Consider the following 20,348-nt stretch of genomic DNA (forward strand, 5'->3'; position numbering starts at 1 on the left):
AGCAACAAATTATCTTGTGCCGAGAATTTTAGCAATTTCTTGGAAATGTCAAGGAACCCTTCCTGCTTACAAAAATAGACCATGGTCATTTGCAATTCCAGTCGTATTGATAATTACGTAGGAAAAAATAAATCTATTAAAATTTAGTGTTCCTGCAAAATATATTTAGAAAATAACATGTTTTTGTCAGGATATTCTGGTAGACCAATTCTCTCACTTTCATTCAGTCTCGGTGAAAATACCAATATATAATATTTTGCAAGTGTGGCCTTCCACCTCCATATTGTGGAACAGGTAATTGTCTCCAATGACTTAACATATGGTTCCCGGAGGGGAACTGTTGTAACGTACTACACAATAACCTCGTACATTTTATCCCTGTGTCATAGTTTGAAGGGCATGTTTCACTAGCTCTGGGTTTTCTGAAATATCAACAGTCACAAAGTTTGTTTATATATACTAATAATTTAAAGAATTTGAGATTGATCCCTATTCGATATCTTCATCCTTTTCATCTGTATGCACAGATACTAGTAATTAAACATATACATGTATCATGTCATTTTCAAATTTTATTGGATTAAAGTTCTCAAATTTCTGCTCTCCAAACCGTTATATTTCATCTGAACGATCCAAATTTGTATGGCAAATACATCTTTTAATTATAACTTTTACTCTTGGTATATATAAAACTATTTGTTCAGTACATTACTACTTTTAGGAATCATGTCCATTCAAATTAAATAAATCTGAACCCTTTTAAGTGATTAACAAATAATTATCGAGCTTTTGAAAGTACTTTGAAACTTTTAAACTTGTACTCACTTGTGAAAAGTTCACTTAACAATTAAATACTTATAATTATGGCATATGTATTCAATGAGTAGAGACTTCAAAGTTCAGAGTCTGTGTATATAAATTCAAAACACCATTTTTTTTTTCAAAAAACGAACTGAGAGAAGAATAAAGTCAATATGAAGAAAGATATGAGTGATTTCCATTCCTGTCAACTCGATATATTGAACCCTAAATAAAAGCCACCAGAAAGTAAAATCTACAAACGAAAATGACCATCCAACAACAAAAATGTGTAATGACAAACGGAATGACTCCAGCCTTTCCTCTGTCTTCTTTATATATATTCCTAAGTCACTTGCATCAGCTGTTATAATCTGCCAGCTGTTTTAATTTTTATATAAATGATCTAATTCACTTGATTTGATATAAAAAAAGCATGTTCTTCGCACGAACAATATCTTTTGATAAAACATGTGGAGATAACGAGCAGTATTCAAGATCAAAAGTCCATAAAACAATATAAAATAGGAGCAGAGCAAACAGGGATCTCCAAAACATACGTGCCATGAAGGAGTGAGTATCCCCTGCCGACCGGTCACACTCGCCGTGTGCTCCTTATCATGATCGGGAAATAACAAAAAAATCCGTCGTCAATTCAGTGTATAAGTAATGGATTAACAATTAGTATAAAAAACGTCAGTCAGCATTTGACTCAATGATAAATTGTATTTGCTGACAAGGTCATAATATCGACCATAGATCTTACGAAATGATGACTTTAAACGAGACTGCTGATATTCTTGTTTCATCAACTTGTTTGTCAATAATTTACCCCGTTTCAGAAAGTGTTCTTACATAGAGTATTCTCTTGCGTATCGAATCAACTGAGATACATAAACTCCATATGCAGGTGATGAAGGTATATTGCTGCATAAGTAAGGGAAGTTGACGATAGATAAATTAAAATCATCACGTATATTATAGAGCTTGGTCGTTAGATTACCATTAAGGTCTTTTTCAAGTAAAATATCCAAATATGAAACAGATGTGTCAGACTCTGTGGTATCTTTTATCTCAAGCTCACCAGTATATATCGTATCGACATAAGAATGGAAATTACAATTGTTAATTGACAATAAATGGACGTCGTCGATATATCTAAATGTCGAGTTGAAGGCCACGTCAAGTGTTTTCTTAAATTCTTTTCACGCATACGATTTTGTACAAATTCTGCTCCATATGAATACAAAAGTAGGTCTGCTTATAACGGGGCACAATTGGTACCCATGGGAAGTCCAATGTATTGTTGGGAGAAAAACACTATCTAAAGCTTCGTTAGAGTCATTTATAAATATTTAGCAAAATCTATAGTCAATTCGATGGCCTTGATAGCATATACAATCAAGTTGATTTTTTTTTTCAATCATACAGTTTGGCTCTTTTTACTCACTGATATTGTCCACATCGATCATGACAAGGAGTACATGGTGCGTGTAACTGGTCGACATGGGGGGTGCTTTTTCTTCCATGGCGCTTGATTTCACCCCTAATGTATTTTTAAGGCCTGTGATTGCCCTGCTACAAAGTTGTATTATTTCAACGAACTTTTGAGCTATCTTGATCACTCTTATCTCCATATTCAATTATCCTTGTTTGATCAATTTGGTGTTCAGCTGCCTGTCTCGGTTTAGAAATTGTTCGTATAAAAATGAAGGCATTACTTTTATCATTAACGTTAATTGTCGATTTGTCATCAATTCCTTCCTCTAATGAAACAACAAATTATGAAACATTTGTGCCGTACTCTGTGATGTGATTTTATGTTTTTGGGATGTATGAAATAAAAAAAAATGTATATTGCTAATTGATTCAACGTCTTCAATATATTGTGCTGTCGTATGGAAAGTTAAAACCTTTCAGGTAAGAGTTTTAAATAAATTCTACTATACTAAAGTATGCAATTTTTTAAAAATAATAACTGAGCACAAACCGTAAGTTCCCACTGGAAATCTAGCATATTTTTTGTTGAACGACCTGGTCTCCAAATATGTAAAATCTTAAAAATACCATTTAATTATGTGATTTTAAAACTACAAAATAAACTTGATATTAGTTAAATCATACCTGTGTTTGCTTTGTGCTACCGTAACGATATTTTGACTTCCTTCTGATCAAAGGCAAGATCCTGTGGTTTGATACTTGATTTGCAATTGATTTCAAATTAAAAATTCAAACATTGCCAGACCTTGCAAAAGTCGAACTTGGACCCTTTTTTACAGAAATATTTAATACAACAGATAATTCCTTATATTATACTTTCATGTCAATTAGTTGAATCTGATTGGTCGAGAAACATTTGTTAAAAAACACTATTACCCTCTGAATAATGAAGCCACGCCCTCCAGCGTAGCAACAGTCAACAGTGCTTGACGACGGGTGATATTCCAAAAAATAGCGACTGCGCAGAATTTATGCGCACAAGGTTCACTGTTACATGTATATGTATTTGTATAAAACATTCAGTACAATATAATAAATATTTCATGTAGTTGAGTGTAGCATTGAAAATTTTCACCCCTCGAAAACCATTGTCAACCTCGGCTGCACCTCGAATGACAATGGTTTTCTTTGGGTGAAAATTTTCAATGTTACACTCAACTGCATGCAGTATTTATATAATATACAACAATGTATTAATTTGACCTATATCCCCTTTTAAAATGGGTATTTTTATATCGTGATGTAACATTTTTCTTAAATAAAGATAAGAAACCTTTAAATCGCATTTTTTATGAATTATTTTGCGTAGATTAGTATATTCCTATTTTGCTTGTTTGACCGATATATACACATCTACCCGTATGAGAAGTCAGGCATCAAGTGTAAACAAACAGATAGAGTTACAGTGTTAAAACGTCCAGCTTTCAGAATTACGCCATTCAGTTTGGGGTTTTAAATATTTTTGTATGTGTTTTGTTATTTCCATTCTTTGGTGTATATGGAATTTAAATTTCTTTTTGGAATGCTCTATTTCGTATATTTTGACAACCAAAATTTTTATGTGTAATTAACCAGTTTTTTGGACCTATTTTTACTTCCGTTTTTAAAATACACAGACACGTGCTTTTTTAAATATATACCAGTTTTTTCATAAGCAGGAAAAGATTCTAAAAGGCAAGCAACATCGCCTAGCCAAGTGACTTTTTAAAATGCAAGAAATGGATATTTAATCATTGAGAGAATATGGGAGAGGACTACCGTTATATCCAACCGTTTGAAAATCAGTTCTCGGAGAACCATTTCCATTTAGGACCGGGTTCGGAGTACTACCACGATAATGAGGCAGCAACTGAGGATTCTTACTCATTACAGGATGTCTATCAAGAAGGCAAGCCTGAGGAAACTATCCGCCCTAACTCATCCTTCCTGTTCAGGATTTATAAAGAACCAATAGGAGAGGAGACAGACTGGTGGCTAGTATGTCTTTGTACAATATATAATATTGCGCGAGCAGTTGGGACATTTGAATAATTTTTGTTTCTAGTAAAATTTGATCAAATTTTTTTTGTAGCTTTTTTGCCCTTAGATCTTATTTTCCTTACTCGGATAATTGAAGACTATCACATTTTTGTTATCGCTGCGATATTAAGTTAAAAAGGAGTATATCCAACATTTTCCGAGATGAGAATCATAATGGGATCCATGACTAAAGAATACAGAAAGGATAAGGGGTATTAAAAGTGTTCTCGTTAGTTCACAAAAATCATAATTTGAATTAAGGTGTATTAGGACATCGACATTACTTTCATACTTATGGATACGTTTTTGTTAGGGAGGATAGTAGGATAGAGATACTTAGGGTATTTCAGATTATAAATCTGATTTATTTTCGTATAATTTTATCCATACCAATTGAAAATAATCCAATGGGGACACCTGATATTTTTTACAACTATATCCTAAGATATCATTATATTAAATGAAAGTCGTTTGAAAGTCGTTGACAGGGAAGACGAATTAATGGTATAGTTTACGATTCGCAGAATAATAAGCATCTCAAAATGGCCTAATTTGGTTCTCAAGCACAGAACACATCTAGGTTAACAATTTTGCCGACTCGGTGAATTTCAATAAGGTAAAATCTGAGATTTTATATGATAAAATATTTTCCAATTGTATTTTTGGGTTATGCAATAATGAGCAAGCGATGTGAAAACTTCGTCGTGCGCTTTAGAGATTTTAAGACGGTTTCGTCGTCCACCCATATTTTTAGTATATTATTAAATAGTAATTGAATGAAAAAATCTCTCTCTCTCTTCTCTCTCTCTCTCTCTCTCTCATATCCATATACCTGTGGAAAGATATCCCATTTTAAGATTCCAAAGAAAAACAAGTAAAAGTTTTTCTAAAAATATATTTCGTACATGTATTGATATTCTCTTGAAGAAATATTGTTCTCGATCTCCTTAGAGAAGGCACAACTTGCAAATAATTAAATTTAAGCGCTGAGAACCTTATAAATAATGAATTTGATCATTGCCATTTTGAAATCATTAAACAACTGGTTTCGATATTGCATACAAGATTTTTGAAAGCAGCTAGATTAAGAAGTTGCTATTTTTAAACCTAACAAATTTCAATTTCTAAAATTAATTTGATAAATAATTGTTTTTTTGAAGAATGGAATTGTTTTAGCCATTAAAGATATTTTTGAAAAATTAATGCATGCAAAACAATTTCCCACACTTTTTTTTTCTTTTCAATAAATAATAAGATTTTTTTTTGCCTTTTAAAAATATGGAGATAACGAATAGTTTTGAAGCTCACAATTCAATTCAAACAGTGCAAATAAGGAGCAGAAAAACGGACCTCTGAAACGTCAGAGATGGGATCAGGTGCCATGGAGAAGTGAGCTTCCCCTGCCGACCTGTCACACTTGTCGTGTACTCCTTGACATGATCGGGTAATAACGGAAAAACATCGGCAGTTCAGTACATGTGATTTTATGGTCGTTGTACATGTAGTGATTTCGCTTACAAATACATCCTACTGTTGAGTTGTATATTTGACAGACTTGTTCCATTCTAATATTTTTAGGTAATTGTTTTAATACTTAATTTGAATGATTTTAATTTAACTTTTTGATATTACTCTGTGTACCATCCGATGATCAATGCCTATAAAAGAACTAACTGCCGGTGTGACCGAACGACGTGGAATGTTCATTTCTATTTTAGAAACCTAACTCCACATTTTGTGTATCTAGCTAGGGTCCATGTTTGATTCGTATCATTTACGAGATTATTGAGGTTAATCACTATTCGTTGTCATTACTATTTACTTTAAAGTCATTCATTATCTCTGTAGAAACAAAACCAGAAGTTGAAGAAGAGCTTTTATTTTCACAGTGACAATGATACACAGTAAATAAAAAAACATGGCCTTACTTTCTGCTGGAGGAGCCCGACGAAATTTTTTCCATTGATCACCACCCTCAAAAAAAAAAGCCACATTTCACGCAAAAAAAAAAAAAAAAAGGAAGACTAGACCCGTAAAAAACCTCATTCGTGTGTGTGTGTGTGTGTGTTTGACGAGGAGGAGGAGGAAGAGGAGCTTTTAACCAAAGACTTTTATGACATTTCACACATGTTCATGTTGACCAGAAGAGCACGTCATACGATTGGTCTTATCTTTCTGGGAGTTTTACTTGTGGCAGTGGCAGGTGGAGGCATCATGGTGTACATCGCTTTTCTGTCACCGTTAAGAGATGGTAAGACTTTTGATTAATGCTACTAGCACATATTAGTAAATTTAGTTTTAATCTGATAATGAATATGATAACGAAGGGGGAAAAGATTATAATGAAAGATTTCAAGATTTAAATCGTACACAACACCGGCATTGCTTTACAGGGTAACATATTGTGTCAAAAAGTTTCGAACTAATTGAATAACTTCCATAAAAGAAACAATATTTTTTTATGTAATTATATCTTTAAATGTTTTCTTTTTAAATTGCCTTTTGTACACATGCACAGATTATATTTTATCAAGCTCATATAACATGACCATTTTGCTGGTTTTATATTTCTTTGCTGTGCATTTTTATATCAAGAACATTTTGGGGAAAGGTATCGGCAACAGAATGGGGGAAAAGACATTTTTCCAAATTTTAAGCTCGACCATTAAAAGACAAAGGCTCTCGGGAGAGCTATTCAAGGTGGAACACAATTTGTCCGTTATCATATCTAATATACTTGAAATCTAAAGTCAATGATATCTGAGGTATTTGATATTTATATCATTTTTCAAATATTCAATTATTTTTCAAATTGTAAATTGGAGGTCTTTGATAGCAAATTAAAAACACATATCTTTTCAAACTTGCTTTGACTGGGCAACATAAAAAGTATTATTTTTAGCCATCTGCCTTCCTTCACTTAAACGATCAATCTATTCCTTGATTGAATAAATATAAAGTCATTTGTCTTGAAAAACTGTGTACAAATTATTATATGCTACTGCAGAGGGATTTTAGAGATATACAATAAATTGTACATTCGTTATGTTCAACGAGTACGACTGAGAAAACCATTTTTCGTCACAAGTGACCTACATAGTGACGTCATTTTCACATTGTGACGTCACACACAAGGAGCAAAGCTTTATTCAGCATATGCTATTTATAGAACTTGTGTATGGCTATGTGTGTACCAAATTTTATTCTAATCTGAATTGTGGTTTTGTAGATATAGAGATAGTTCGCGAACTTTTTGATCACCCCTTGTATATGGAGAAAACGAACAATATTCAAGTTCAAGTCCTTTCGTATATTTGACTGTCTTGTTCCATTCCAATTTTTAGGTAAATATTTTTCTACTAAATTTAAAATTTAACACTTTAGTTTTCCTCTGTCTATCTTCCAATAATCAATGCATAAAGAACTAACTGCTGCTGTGACTGATCGACTGGGAATGGTCACTTCTACTACAGAAACCTAACCCACTTTTCGTGTATCTAGAGGTCCATGTTTCATTCGTATTCTTTACTAGATTATTAAGGTTAATCACTGTTCGTTGTCATTACTATTTACTTTAAAGTCATTCATTATCTCTGTAGCACCACCAGAAAAGTTTTACAGTACAAATAAATAGGAAAAATCTTTAAAAATCTTCACCCTCACAGAGCCACATTTCACGAGGAAGACGTAGACCCGACCTCATTCCACGTCACTCCTCAATTTGACGACGAGGAGGGTAGTGTAGATATGACGAAGGCTGTTTGTTCAGAATCATGACATCTTTCTGGGGTTTTACTTGTGGCAGTGGCAGGTGGAGGCATCATGGTGTACATCAAAATTTTTCATTAATATATAGGAAGATTTCTGATTAATTTCTACTGAACGCAAATCAGAAAATTTATGTGAAAATTTAGTTTAAATCTGATAATGAATGTGATAATGAAAAGGGAAAAGATTTAATGCAAACAGAACACCGGCATTGGTTTACAGGTTAACATATTGTGTACAGTTTCATTTATACTTCCTAATGTTTATGTAATACATATCTTTATGTTTTCTTTTTAAATTGTCTGTTGTACACATGCACAGACTGTATTTATCAAGATCATATAACATGACCAAGCTGACTTTGCTGTGCAAACTGTAATAACATGTTGGGGATAGGTGTGAGAAGGGAAAAGACATTTTTATTAATTTTTTGGTAATGAAACGTAGTACCTTAAGAATATAATACATATTCTAATAACATCGTATATTGGGGTATTTGTGTTCATTTTCTTAATTGATATCATTGATTTATCATTTTCTTTAAAAAGCACACGCAACAGCATTGTGAAATTTAATAAAATAAAAAAAAGAGTAACATAAATCTGTTTTAATATATCAACTGCTTGAAATAAATGTTGACCTTTTTCAATGATTGTTTGCATATTATTGATCCATTAATTATTAATAAATAATAAATTCTTGGGGTTTTTAAAAATCATTTTGGTTGTAGGTAAAAATGTTATTTTTATTATTTACTAATCATTTAATAAAAGCTAGTATTTTTAGCAAATTTTTAATTCATTTGTTTTACGGGAATAGAGGTACAATAATCATGGTTTTCTGTATGCTGACTGTAAATAATTCTCTCACAATGATAAGAAGGTAATCAAATTATAAATACAGTAGTTTTACATTTTCAATAGTGCATGTAGCATAAAATCAATGTAATCATAAGAACACGTAGAATAACAATCACAAAATTAGCATTTTTGTACATAAGATTCCCCCTTTATTTTAAAGTGATGTATGGATTTTACTCAATATCAAATTCTATTTATAAAATATTATTTTTCTTCATTAAGAACTTTGCTTCTTTTGATGTACTACTAGTATTTGTTAACACCACAGTAGCGAATATTGATATACGTTATATATTCCATAGCCATATCAATTCCAGATTTTTAAGGTGCTTATCAAATTAAACATTTAAGAACCCTCTCTACATTGCACACTAAAGAGTTCTGATTTTTCTTCTTTTTTTTTTTTCAGTTAGAGTGATCTGCTGATAGATCTTAATTCCAATAAATAGAAATTTACAGTATAATATTACTCAATTTGTGATCAATTCAATTAGTTTTCTTAACTTTTGATAGGACCAAAACAAATAAGTTATACTCATAATTGACATATATTTTCTCAATGAAAGTATACAATAATGATATCTGATCACTGACTCTCTTCTGCGTTTAAACATTTTTCATTGGGGAAATTGCCATGTACCATATATTGCAAATTAAATATACAAGCTTAATATTTACACCTTTATTCAATATATTTTTCTCAATGTTTAAAAAAACATTTTGTACTGGTTTAGAGAGTGCCCATTAGAATATTCCGATATACATATACCTGTTACCATTGTTTTTTTTTTCACTTTCAGATAAAACCTCTAATTCTTGCGAGACGCCTCCACCAAAATTCGGTGAAAACTGCGAATTTCGATGTCATTGTTCAAATCTAAGTGAGATTTGCGACAGACACACAGGAAATTGTTTTAGTGGATGTATAGATGGATGGGAAGGAAAGAATTGCCATACAAGTAAGTTATCAAATAGATATATAAATGTTAGTGTTAAGAATGAAAGCATACAATATTCACGTGTATCTGAAAGTGTCCCTACACGATTATATACATTAGAGGACATCAAACGTACTCTACATATTTTGTTAATGAAAAATGTATTGCATTTGAGTAAAATATTTGAAATACTTTAAAATTTAATAAAAAGTTCTAAAATCTTTTAATATATCAGGGTTATTCTTGGCTTACTGAAAATGGTGTATTGAACATACATTAAGGTCACCGACAGTGTTTGTGTTTTTAAATATGAGCATCTTTACATTGCAGTTAAGTCTATATTTGATAAGTCAGCTATAAACGCCAAACCCAACTCTTCAGAGTCCGTTCAATGCTTCATTCAAAAACTTTGGTACAGCTGGAGCAATGTCTACCTCACTTTTCACAATGACACCAGGTTGTTAACTTTAATCAATGTGTCACAAAGTGGAAATATTATGAGCTTTGATAATAGAGTAAACGCTTCATTAAAAAGAACAACTGAAATGGAGGCAGACATTGTGACATTTTTGTTCAATTTCGGAGAGAATGATTGTGCTTTGACAGGAATGTATGAATGTCGCTTTGATATGGTAGACAACTTCACTCTCTTGTATGGAAACTTATCCATGAAAGTACAAGGTAATATCTTAATAGGTTTATCAACATCATCAAAGTAAATACAACTTTATAATTCAAAAAATCTGAACGCTGATGTTTTTTAAAATTTTGTGACAGTTTTTGCATTATAATATGTACATTTTTTTCAATGGAAAAGGGATGTCTAAAAATCTTCATCTATCAACGAAAAAGGCCTACCTGATAGATTCAAATGATAAAATAAGCTGCAACTTACAGTTAGCAGAACCAGATACTGAAGTTTTTCTTACCTTTACTGATATCAAAAACAATACCCTGAATTCAACTGATGTTAAGGTTTCTAAGCAGCTACTGAAGACCTCCACTGCAGAATGTACCAATCTGACAACTTTCATGTACGAATTTAATGTTACCACAGAACTTAACCAATCTACTGTTCAATGTATTATGAGAAACGAATCAGGTGAAATATATCTGAAATCCAACAGTGCAGTCATCAATGTCGTCTCTGTCCTCACGTCTGGTAAGAAATCCATGTATAACAAAGTTGATGAAATAAGAGATAAGTCATTATTATTCAAAAGCATCAAAATTTAATTTAAAATCAAGAATTACATTACATTGGTGGCTGGTCAATTTCTGATTTAAATTGCACTTCATCACGTAAATGCAATGCATGGCCTATCAAAAATAATGCCAGTAATTATCCTCATTTCATGATAAAACGTTAAAAGAATGGTTTATTATGGTGAAGAAGAACTTTTCTGATTATGTAAAAAAAAATCCCCTTTTTAATGCATCTCAACAAATTCAAGATTAGCTTTCGCAGCGACGGTGTTAGTGTTGGCGTCCCGGTTAAAGTTTTAGTAGCAAGTCCATATCTAAGTAACTTTAAGTCCTGGACCAAACTTGCATGAATTATGTAGGGAAGGGCACTACTACACCTGCTTCGGATGCACTTGCTAAATATTCCAGGATGATGGTCTAATTTTTTAAAACATATGGAGATAATGAACGATATTCAAGGTCAAATTTTACCAGATGAATCCAAAACATATGTGCAAATCCCGCCAACCGTTTTTGTAGAAGGGCCATTTCCAGATTTGTTTGAGTCCTACCTGGATCAATCTCACATGGATGTTGAATATAGAAATAGGCACTAAAACATTTGCTTTGGATGCTTGATCCAAGCAAGATTTTCCAAATGGATGACCAGGTTCAAGTCAAATATCATTGGTTTTTGTCTAGAACAACATTAAATTGAAATTAATTAAAACTGAAAACATAACATTAAAATTTAAAAAAAATTAAAGAAAAGTCAATATTATTATTTTTTCTGCTGTCAGTTGCTTTATATTTAAACTAAATACTCGAACATATTACAATCGCTATAATTAAAAAAAAAAAGATAATTATATGTTCTTGCGTATGACTTTTATGATAAAAATCAAAACAACTGGTGTAAAAATAGCCAAAAAACTCTCATGTACATGTAAGCATTGTTGTCAACAACAATTTTGTTATGCTTAATTTCATGATGACAATTTATTGCGAAGCTTTATCCTCAATGTTAAGCTTTACAGAAATATTTTAGCAGTATTTTATTTTTCAGTGAATGGTGTCATGGATCCTCCAAGCCATGACATTATGATACAAAACAAAACGGAATTGTCTTGTTATTTCAATGTGAGCAGTTTTGAGTGGGATGCAGTTCGATTAGACTTTCAAAACGACTCTTTAGCCTCTAAAACAATTGTTCGCCTCACAAATAGTAGCAGAGCTTGGCATGCAGGTCAAATAAATGCCACTTTGAAAGTAGATTCGAGTTTTGTGAACGTTACCTTTGTCTTGGATTTTGCAACACCAAAGGATGCTTGCTCTCTTTCCGGGATCTACACATGTTCCATAGAAATGGTAGACAAACACATTGCAACTGAGAGCGACAGCACTTCGTTGAACTTTTCAGGTAAATTAGGCCCACTTGTTTGGATATGCATACCTTGGCAATATGAAATATGTAATACTTCTGTCCTATTTTCTTTTCCATTTTTAGTTCCCGTTTCTGATTTGTCTCTCCACCTCCTTCCTCGATATCAATATGGAACATATGATTTCATCAACTGTAGTGCAGACACAATGGAACCAGCAACAACTACTCTCTCCCTGGAAGTTTGTGATTCAGATTCGACCTTTGTTCCTTTCGAAATGTATAACATATCATTCGTTGTTTTCAATGAGACCGGTCTGAAGAATGAAAACTGTTCCCAGCAAATTCTGCTGAGTTACCAGGTTCTTTTCAATTCTCAAATGAATGTCTCTTTGCGATGTAGTGTTCACGATTCCTATAGAAACACAGCCCTACCTACATCATGCAGTATGCCCGAGATTTCAACTGCATTAGGTAATGTTTTTGATTCTATTTTGTCTTTTGAACTATGGATATACACATAAGCCATTTGATGTCTCGCATCTTCAGTGAAAAGTATATGAAGGATTCTGACCCAAAACGGATAAAATTTGAAAAATTTGAGACTGATGGATAATTTCACATTTGAATGAAACGTTCAGAGAGTTTAACAATCACAGTCTTGTGGCTGAGGAAATAGGAAAAATGATATCTTGTTGATTATGTGTCTTGTTCAAAAAAATTTCATTTTGAAAAGAAATTGTTAAATATCTGTTTGGAAACATTTAGTGCAAGGTTTCTTCATGACCAATACTGTAACCTGTAAATATTGAAGAAAACAATTGTTTTAATTCAATTTTCAATTTCAAAAAAATCCATGGTTTTGTTTGTAAAAATTTTGTGCAAGGTTTCTTCATGACGTGGAAAAAATACTGTAACCTATAAATTACTGTTGGTTATTTCCACATATCTCATCTATTACATTTAACTGTGTATTTTTAAGCGCTTTTCGCGTAAAAAAAATTCCGCCAATTCCAATAGAACGCCAAATGTCTTGCACATATATTCATTAATAAGGATATCAAGAAAAGCTACATGTAAATCAAATACGCATTAGCTTTTCCAAATTGTAATTTAAGTCAAATATCTAAATATATATGGCAATCTATTTATAGTCAAAATGCAGTTGAGGACATTGTTTTAGCTAAAATTCATTCATTTTTCAGTGGTTGGTGTCATGGATCCTCCAAGCCATGACATTATGATACAAAACAAAACGGAATTGTCTTGTTATTTCATTGTGAGTAGTTTTGAGTGGGATGCGGTTCGATTAGACTTTAAAAACGAATCTTCACTCTCTCAAACAATTGTTCGCCTCACAAACAGAAGCAGAGCTGGGATGAAGGTCAAATAAATGCGACTTTGAAGTAGATTCGAGTTTTGTGAACGTTACCTTTGTCTTGGATTTTGCATCAGCGAAGGATGCTTGCTCTCTTTCCGGCATCTACACATGTTCCATAGAAATGGTAGACAAACACATTGCAACTGAGAGCGACAGCACTTCGTTGAACTTTTCAGGTATATTAGGCCCACTTGTTTGGATGTGCATACTTTGGTTATATGAAATGTGTAATACTTCTGTCCTATTCTCTTTTCCATTTTCAGTTCCCGTTTCTGATTTGTCTCTCCACCTCCTTCCTCGATATCAATATGGAACATATGATTTCGTCAACTGTAGTGCAAACACAATGAAACCAGCAACAACTACTCTCTCCCTGGAAGTTTGTGATGCAGACTCGACCTTTATTCCTTTCGAAATGTACAACACATCATTCGTTGTTTACAATGAGACTGGTCTGAAGAATGAAAACTGTTCCCAGCAAATACTGCTGAATTACCAGGTTCTTTTCAATTCTCAAATGAATGTCTCTTTGCGATGTAGTTTTCACGATTCCTTCAAAAACACAACCCTACCTACATCATGCAGGATACCCGAGATTTCAACTGCATTAGGTACTCTTTTTGATTCTATTTTGTCTTTTGATCAATGCATAAACACATAAACCATTTGATGTCTGGCGTTCTCACTGAAAAATATATGTAGGATTCTGATCCAAAACGTATAAAATTTAAAACATTTGAGACTGATGGATAATTTCACATTTGAACGAAATGTTCAGAGACTTTCACAATCACAATCGTGTACCTGAGGAAATAGGGAAAATGATATCTTCTTGATTTTTCTCCGTTAATCCTATCGTAGGACTATTGAAGAAAACAATGTCAATTTTCAATTTTTAATATCTGTTTGGAAACATTTAGTGCAAGGTTTCTTCATGACCAATACTGTAACCTGTAAATACTGTTGGCTAACTCCATATATTTCACCTATTACATTTAACTGTGTATTTTCGAAGCGCTTTTGGCGTAAAGAAATTCCGCTAACTCATTTAGAACGCCAAATGTCTCGCACATATATTTATTAATAAGGATATCAAAAAATCTTCATGTTAATCAAATACGCACTAGCTTTTCCAAATTCTAATTTAAGCCAAATATCGTACACTCTTATATATATAAGCAATTTATTTACAGCAAAACAGTTGAGGAAATTGTTTGAGCTATATTTCATTTATATTTATTTTTCAGTGGTTGGTGTCATGGATCCTCCAAGCCATGACATTATGATAGAAAACAAAACGGAATTGTTTTGTTATTTCAATGTGAGTAGTTTTGAGTGGGATGCGGTTCTATTAGACTTTCAAAACGAGTCTTCAATCTCTCGAAGAATTGTTCGACTCACAAACGGTAGCAGAGATTGGCATGAAGGTCAAATAAATGCGACTTTGAGAGAAGATTCGAGTTTTGTGAACGTTACCGTTGTCTTGGATTTTGCAACACCGAAGGATGCTTGCTCTCTTTCCGGGATCTACACATGTTCCATAGAAATGGTAGACAAACACATTGCAACTGAGAGCGACAGTACTTCGTTGAACTTTTCAGGTATATTAGGCCCACTTGTTTGGATGTGCATATCTTGGTTATCTGAAATGTGTAATACTTCTGTCCTATTCTCTTTTCCATTTTCAGTTCCCGTTTCTGATTTGTCTCTCCACCTCCTTCCTCGATATCAATATGGAACATATGATTTCGTCAACTGTAGTGCAAACACCATGGAACCATCAACAACTACTCTCTCACTGGATATTTGCAATTCTGATTCCACATTTACTCCAATTCAGAAATTTGTAGATACGACCAGTTTGAATGAGACTAGTCTGAAAAACGAAAATTGCACTTACAAATTGATGCTTAGTCATCTTATTTACTTTAATAATCAGACTGGCGTATCATTCAGATGTAGTGTTAAAAATTCCAATTTAAATGCAACGATGGAATCCAACTGCACAACTATAACTGTCGTTCCACAGCTTGGTATTTATTTTACAATATTTTATTTCAAATAACAATCGATTTTTTTTAAATAACGCATTACTATACTATTCCATAAAAGAAGAAATCTTGTGAAAAAAGAATTGCTGGGAACATTGTTTTAATTAGGAGAGAGAATGAAAGACAGATTGGATGAGGAAAAAGAGATTGGGTGAGAAAGAACAGAGAGAGAAAGAACATAGAGGAGAAAAAAGAGTATTCGAAGGGGAGAGAGAAGAAGAAAGAAAGAGTGAGAAAGGGGCATAGAGAAAGAGATTGAGAGAAGATAAAGAAGGATAAGAGAGGGGAGATAAAGATAGAAATAAAGAGAGAGAAAAAAGAGGTTGGCGAGAAATTCAGAGAGAGGAGACAAAAAGAAAAAGGGAAACGAAAGACAGGAGTGAAAGGAAAAGAGAGGGGAGAGGGGGAAAGGGTAGGGTGAGGAAGAATTTTTTTTTCTTCCTGAAGATTACAAGGATTGTTCCTGAAAATTTCAGTTACATAAAGGATGGATGTTGCAGAGTTTTATTAATTAAAGGCCAGTTTGATATTTCCTATATATTTTCCAGCTTGATCAACTTTAAATTCATCGGAACTTGCAAACTAATTTATACATTATTATAATTTGAATTTATCTAACCACAGTTACATGGCATTTTCTGTGCATAATTGATATAAATTTCTACATTGATATATATATTGCAGTGACTGCGGAGATGTCCCCTACAGTATTTGCTAAACTAGGCACTGTTACAGAAATGATATGCTCCATTCAAACCAAAGGTTTGGCATGGACATCCGCTTCTATAAGACGACATAACAAAACGGCATCCACTGTGATTTTAACTATACATAATGACAGCAGGGTAGAATCACGGGACTCTAAAATTAACGGCACAGGCAATATTGGTGTTGGATTTGTAAATATTACAGTGCTGATCGATACAAGTTCAGATTCAGAAATATGTGAATTGAATAAAAACTACTCTTGTGACATTGATATCATAGACTCATCAATTCAAACTATAGCTGCCAATAGTTCTTTTATGATACAAGGTAAGTCCAAGTTCATAAAAATGTATTAACTGCTTATCAGGTGAAGATTGAAATTCATATATATTATTCATATAATATATTATATATAGGTATACTTATATACCTACACGTACATTATAGACATGTGACATATTATCCTAATTATAATGTCTATTTCATTTTGACCTCTCCAGCTCAATTGTCTGCAATCAATATTTCTACCGAATCTTCCTATCTGAGTGGATCCAACTCCACTATAGACTGCACTGTTGACCATGGTGACATTAGGGACACAAATGTTTTCTTGGAAGTCTGTCAAAATGGAAGTTTTGAAAATTTGGAGGCAACAGAACTGGTGACTAGAGATGTATTGAAATTGGATAACGACACTGACGTATCGTGCTCGAATAAAACATTATTCCGCTTTCATATACTTATGATGGATTCCAGAAATGGGTCGTCTTTCCGCTGTCACGGTAAAGATGATCTCTACAACATATCTTTGCCAACCCGTTGCGTGTCAATCAGTGTTACGCAAGGTAGATTTTTTTTAGTAAATTAACAAAAAATGTTGTATAGATCCAAAAAGAATTATAAATGAGTTTATTATCGTGAATATTTAATTTTGATATCACTATTTGCTTGTAATAATAAATTTAAATTACTTGTATTAGAAAAGCAAAGTTTATGTAATTAAACAAGATGATTGGAACTTATTTTTGATAAGAAAGCTATCATGTTTGATTTAATATTGTCATTTTAATTGTAGTCAAAGCTATCGTGGAACCAGCCAAAATATATGGAGAGCTGAACTCTACAGTTTCCTTTCAATGCAGAATCCCTCTATCCAGATCTTATTTCTCTGCATTCCAGTTGCTCAATAAGTCTTCTCATCCAATTTTGGCAATTAATTTTGACAACTACACCATCCAACCTCAGAATGATCGAGTTTTCGCAGTTTATACTAGCGATCAGTTTGATGAGTACAGAGCAGTGAATTTCACCTTTGATCTGAGATCTGGAGATGACGTTTGCAACATTGCTGGAGTTTATATTTGTAGGGTTACAAGTTTCAACGAAAGTCTCCTGCTTCCTGGAGAAAATGAAAGTCAATTGGCCATAGCAGGTTAACACAAATGACAAATTAATTTTCATATGAATTTTCAATACCCTTTAACATGAAATATTTACCAAGACGAGATGTGTACATTTTAAATATCATTTAGTCTGTCTTTAGTTCTTAAGGATGTTAAAGAACAAAATGTGTCATTTTCTACATACCCTTAAAACTTGTACAAAAACAGCTAATTTTAAAGCTATTTTTCGATATTTCATATAGAGCGAGCGCAACCTCTGATCTAACTATCAAATGATAGAACTGTTTTTGAGGATTTCAAAAACATGTTTTGTATTTTAGATCAAGGAGTGTACTCAAATGTACCTGTTTTCCCTAAAATTCAAGAACACTGCCATATCACAAATCCTGTATTCCAATAACCTAGCTTTCTGGAGAATTTTTATAGGAATTTAAAGCACGAGATCTTTATATAACAGTGTTTGAAATGTAATATTAAGCGTTAGTTAATAATTTTGAATAGCTGTAGGGCCATTCTATGCATAAAGTGAACCCAGCTCTCTGTTGATACCGGTATCGAAATAAGCCTACCCACCAGATTAGTTTTAGGCCATCTCTCTTTTTTGCTTAAAATGTTGATATGAATAATCATACCGGTACTTTAATGTGATGCCAAACTCATGAGGAAAAATCCGAGAAAATTTTATTTTATGTGCAAGCGATAATATTGATAATAAAGTTTGATCGCAAATATAATTTATTAACCAAGTATGAGGTTATATTACTGTATTAAATGAAAGCTTTGATGTGAGGCATTCTTGATTCAACTAGAAGTTCATCTTTTGTTTTCTTTCTTCTATTTTAGCTTCCCCTTCTGAAATAACCCTCGAGATTAAGGATAGTTATCCTGAGAAGGAAATTAATCAGACCATCAACTGCACCGCATTATTAAACCCTGATACAACTACATTAGCACTTGTGAGACTATCTAATGAAAGTTATACTATTGTTCCAAAAAACATCACAAAAACTTCCATACAGCCTACAAGAACTGATGACTGTCGCCATTTGGTGAAGTTGATAGTATCGACAACATTTGACCGGTTTAATCAATCTACAGTAGCTTGCTTAGCGAAGGACGTCGTATTTGGTGATTTTTTCTCTGTCAATAAAACTATATTTATTGTTAAGAATGATAATCCTTGAATTTTCCTGCTAAATCTACTGATAGATCCTCGCCAATAGATTTCTTTTATCCAACTAAAAGCGAACATATCACTTCATGTACATGTGTCTTTGTAATATAGTGCGTGGCTGTCAAAATAAAAAAGAATAGCCATCCATTATATTGTGTGAATTTATATTTGAAATAAATGAAAATTATACAAATAATTAAATTAATTACATTGTACTTCGAATTACTGAGTAATAACATTTATGATAACGCATTGAATTAAGAATTTAGACGCAGTATCAAGCACCAAATACTGTGTATAGGGATTTATTTTTCTGCTTCTGTAGTTGTTTTCATAATTCAGTCTATAACCATGATAACCAATAAAAATGAGAATCCAAACATTGTGCAAACCCGCTTCAGTCCTGTTGCTTCCAGTACCAAGAATCTGTCATATTCTTCACCATCTTTTAAGGATTGCACAGTAGAATGATTCTTTTAGGAGTATCGCGATTGCGACCAGTTTATCTAGGATGTCCTACAGAACTACATGATAGACCAAAGATGACTCTCCTTAAGTTGGATTATGTACATGTACCTACCTACCTAATCCTTGTTATGCCCGCGGGCACATAGGGCAAGGACTAGACTTCTCCACTTTTTCTATCTTGAGCATTTCTCTCCAGTTTTTCCCAAGTTAGTTTGTGGTCTCTCATTTCCTTTTCAACAGTTCTTCGCCAGGTGTTCTTTGGCCGACCAGGTTTCCTCTTCCCTTCCGGTGTCCATCTAAGAGCTACTTTGCTTTGGTGATGTTGTTTGATGGTTTCCTCAACACATGCCCTATCCATCGCCATCTCCGTTTTGTCAATAAAGTTCTCATATCAAGTGTGTTTGCTTTCTCATGGAGTTCCATATTGGTAATTTTATTTGGCCAGATAATCCTCATGATCTTTCTGAGGTACCCATTGTGAAAACTAGAGAGTTTGCATATGTCTCCTTCTGTCATTCTCCAGCATTCTGCCCCAAAGAGTAGGACAGACAGGACGCAGCCACTATGATGATTCTTATTTTTGTCCTTCTACTTATGTCATTTTTTTCCCAAATGTTCTTGAGGCTGATGAATGCACCCCTAGCTTTACTTAGTCTGGCTTTTATATCTTTGTCCGCACCCCATCTGATGTTACTCTGCTGCCAAGATAGGTAA

The 20,348-nt window shown here is 33.1% G+C and overlaps 2 protein-coding genes across 2 annotated transcripts; both read left to right on the forward strand.

Annotated features, from left to right (window-relative positions):
- Nucleotides 1-6,465: 6,465 nt before the first annotated feature.
- On the forward strand, nucleotides 6,466-13,930 carry LOC134240295 (uncharacterized). Its single transcript, XM_062722399.1, has 7 exons — nucleotides 6,466-6,568; nucleotides 9,746-9,904; nucleotides 10,214-10,564; nucleotides 10,701-11,045; nucleotides 12,135-12,488; nucleotides 12,576-12,923; nucleotides 13,655-13,930. Exons 1-7 carry the CDS (start codon nucleotides 6,532-6,534, stop codon nucleotides 13,840-13,842), a joined length of 1,782 nt encoding a protein of 593 aa, XP_062578383.1. The 5' UTR covers nucleotides 6,466-6,531; the 3' UTR covers nucleotides 13,843-13,930.
- On the forward strand, nucleotides 13,861-19,278 carry LOC134240292 (uncharacterized). Its single transcript, XM_062722397.1, has 8 exons — nucleotides 13,861-14,006; nucleotides 14,094-14,441; nucleotides 15,078-15,431; nucleotides 15,519-15,863; nucleotides 16,566-16,916; nucleotides 17,090-17,434; nucleotides 17,665-18,021; nucleotides 18,836-19,278. Exons 1-8 carry the CDS (start codon nucleotides 13,952-13,954, stop codon nucleotides 19,174-19,176), a joined length of 2,496 nt encoding a protein of 831 aa, XP_062578381.1. The 5' UTR covers nucleotides 13,861-13,951; the 3' UTR covers nucleotides 19,177-19,278.
- Nucleotides 19,279-20,348: the final 1,070 nt, after the last annotated feature.

The sequence above is a fragment of the Saccostrea cucullata genome, unplaced genomic scaffold (genome assembly GCF_032062105.1).
Source record: "Saccostrea cucullata isolate Sc308-1 unplaced genomic scaffold, CSIRO_AGI_Scuc_v1 ctg43, whole genome shotgun sequence".
Lineage (NCBI taxonomy): Eukaryota > Metazoa > Mollusca > Bivalvia > Ostreida > Ostreidae > Saccostrea > Saccostrea cuccullata.

Excerpts from the sequence above, each read along its gene's own strand:
- LOC134240292 (XM_062722397.1), top strand. The coding sequence starts at position 13,952 with ATGGTAGACAAACACATTGCAACTGAGAGCGACAGCACTTCGTTGAAC. Across the intron at positions 14,442-15,077 it reads CGAGATTTCAACTGCATTAG|TGGTTGGTGTCATGGATCCT; the intron begins GTACTCTTTTTG and ends TTTATTTTTCAG. Across the intron at positions 17,435-17,664 it reads GTCAATCAGTGTTACGCAAG|TCAAAGCTATCGTGGAACCA; the intron begins GTAGATTTTTTT and ends TTTTAATTGTAG.
- LOC134240295 (XM_062722399.1), top strand. The coding sequence starts at position 6,532 with ATGGTGTACATCGCTTTTCTGTCACCGTTAAGAGATG. Across the intron at positions 11,046-12,134 it reads CGTCTCTGTCCTCACGTCTG|TGAATGGTGTCATGGATCCT; the intron begins GTAAGAAATCCA and ends TTTATTTTTCAG. Across the intron at positions 12,924-13,654 it reads CGAGATTTCAACTGCATTAG|TGGTTGGTGTCATGGATCCT; the intron begins GTAATGTTTTTG and ends TTCATTTTTCAG.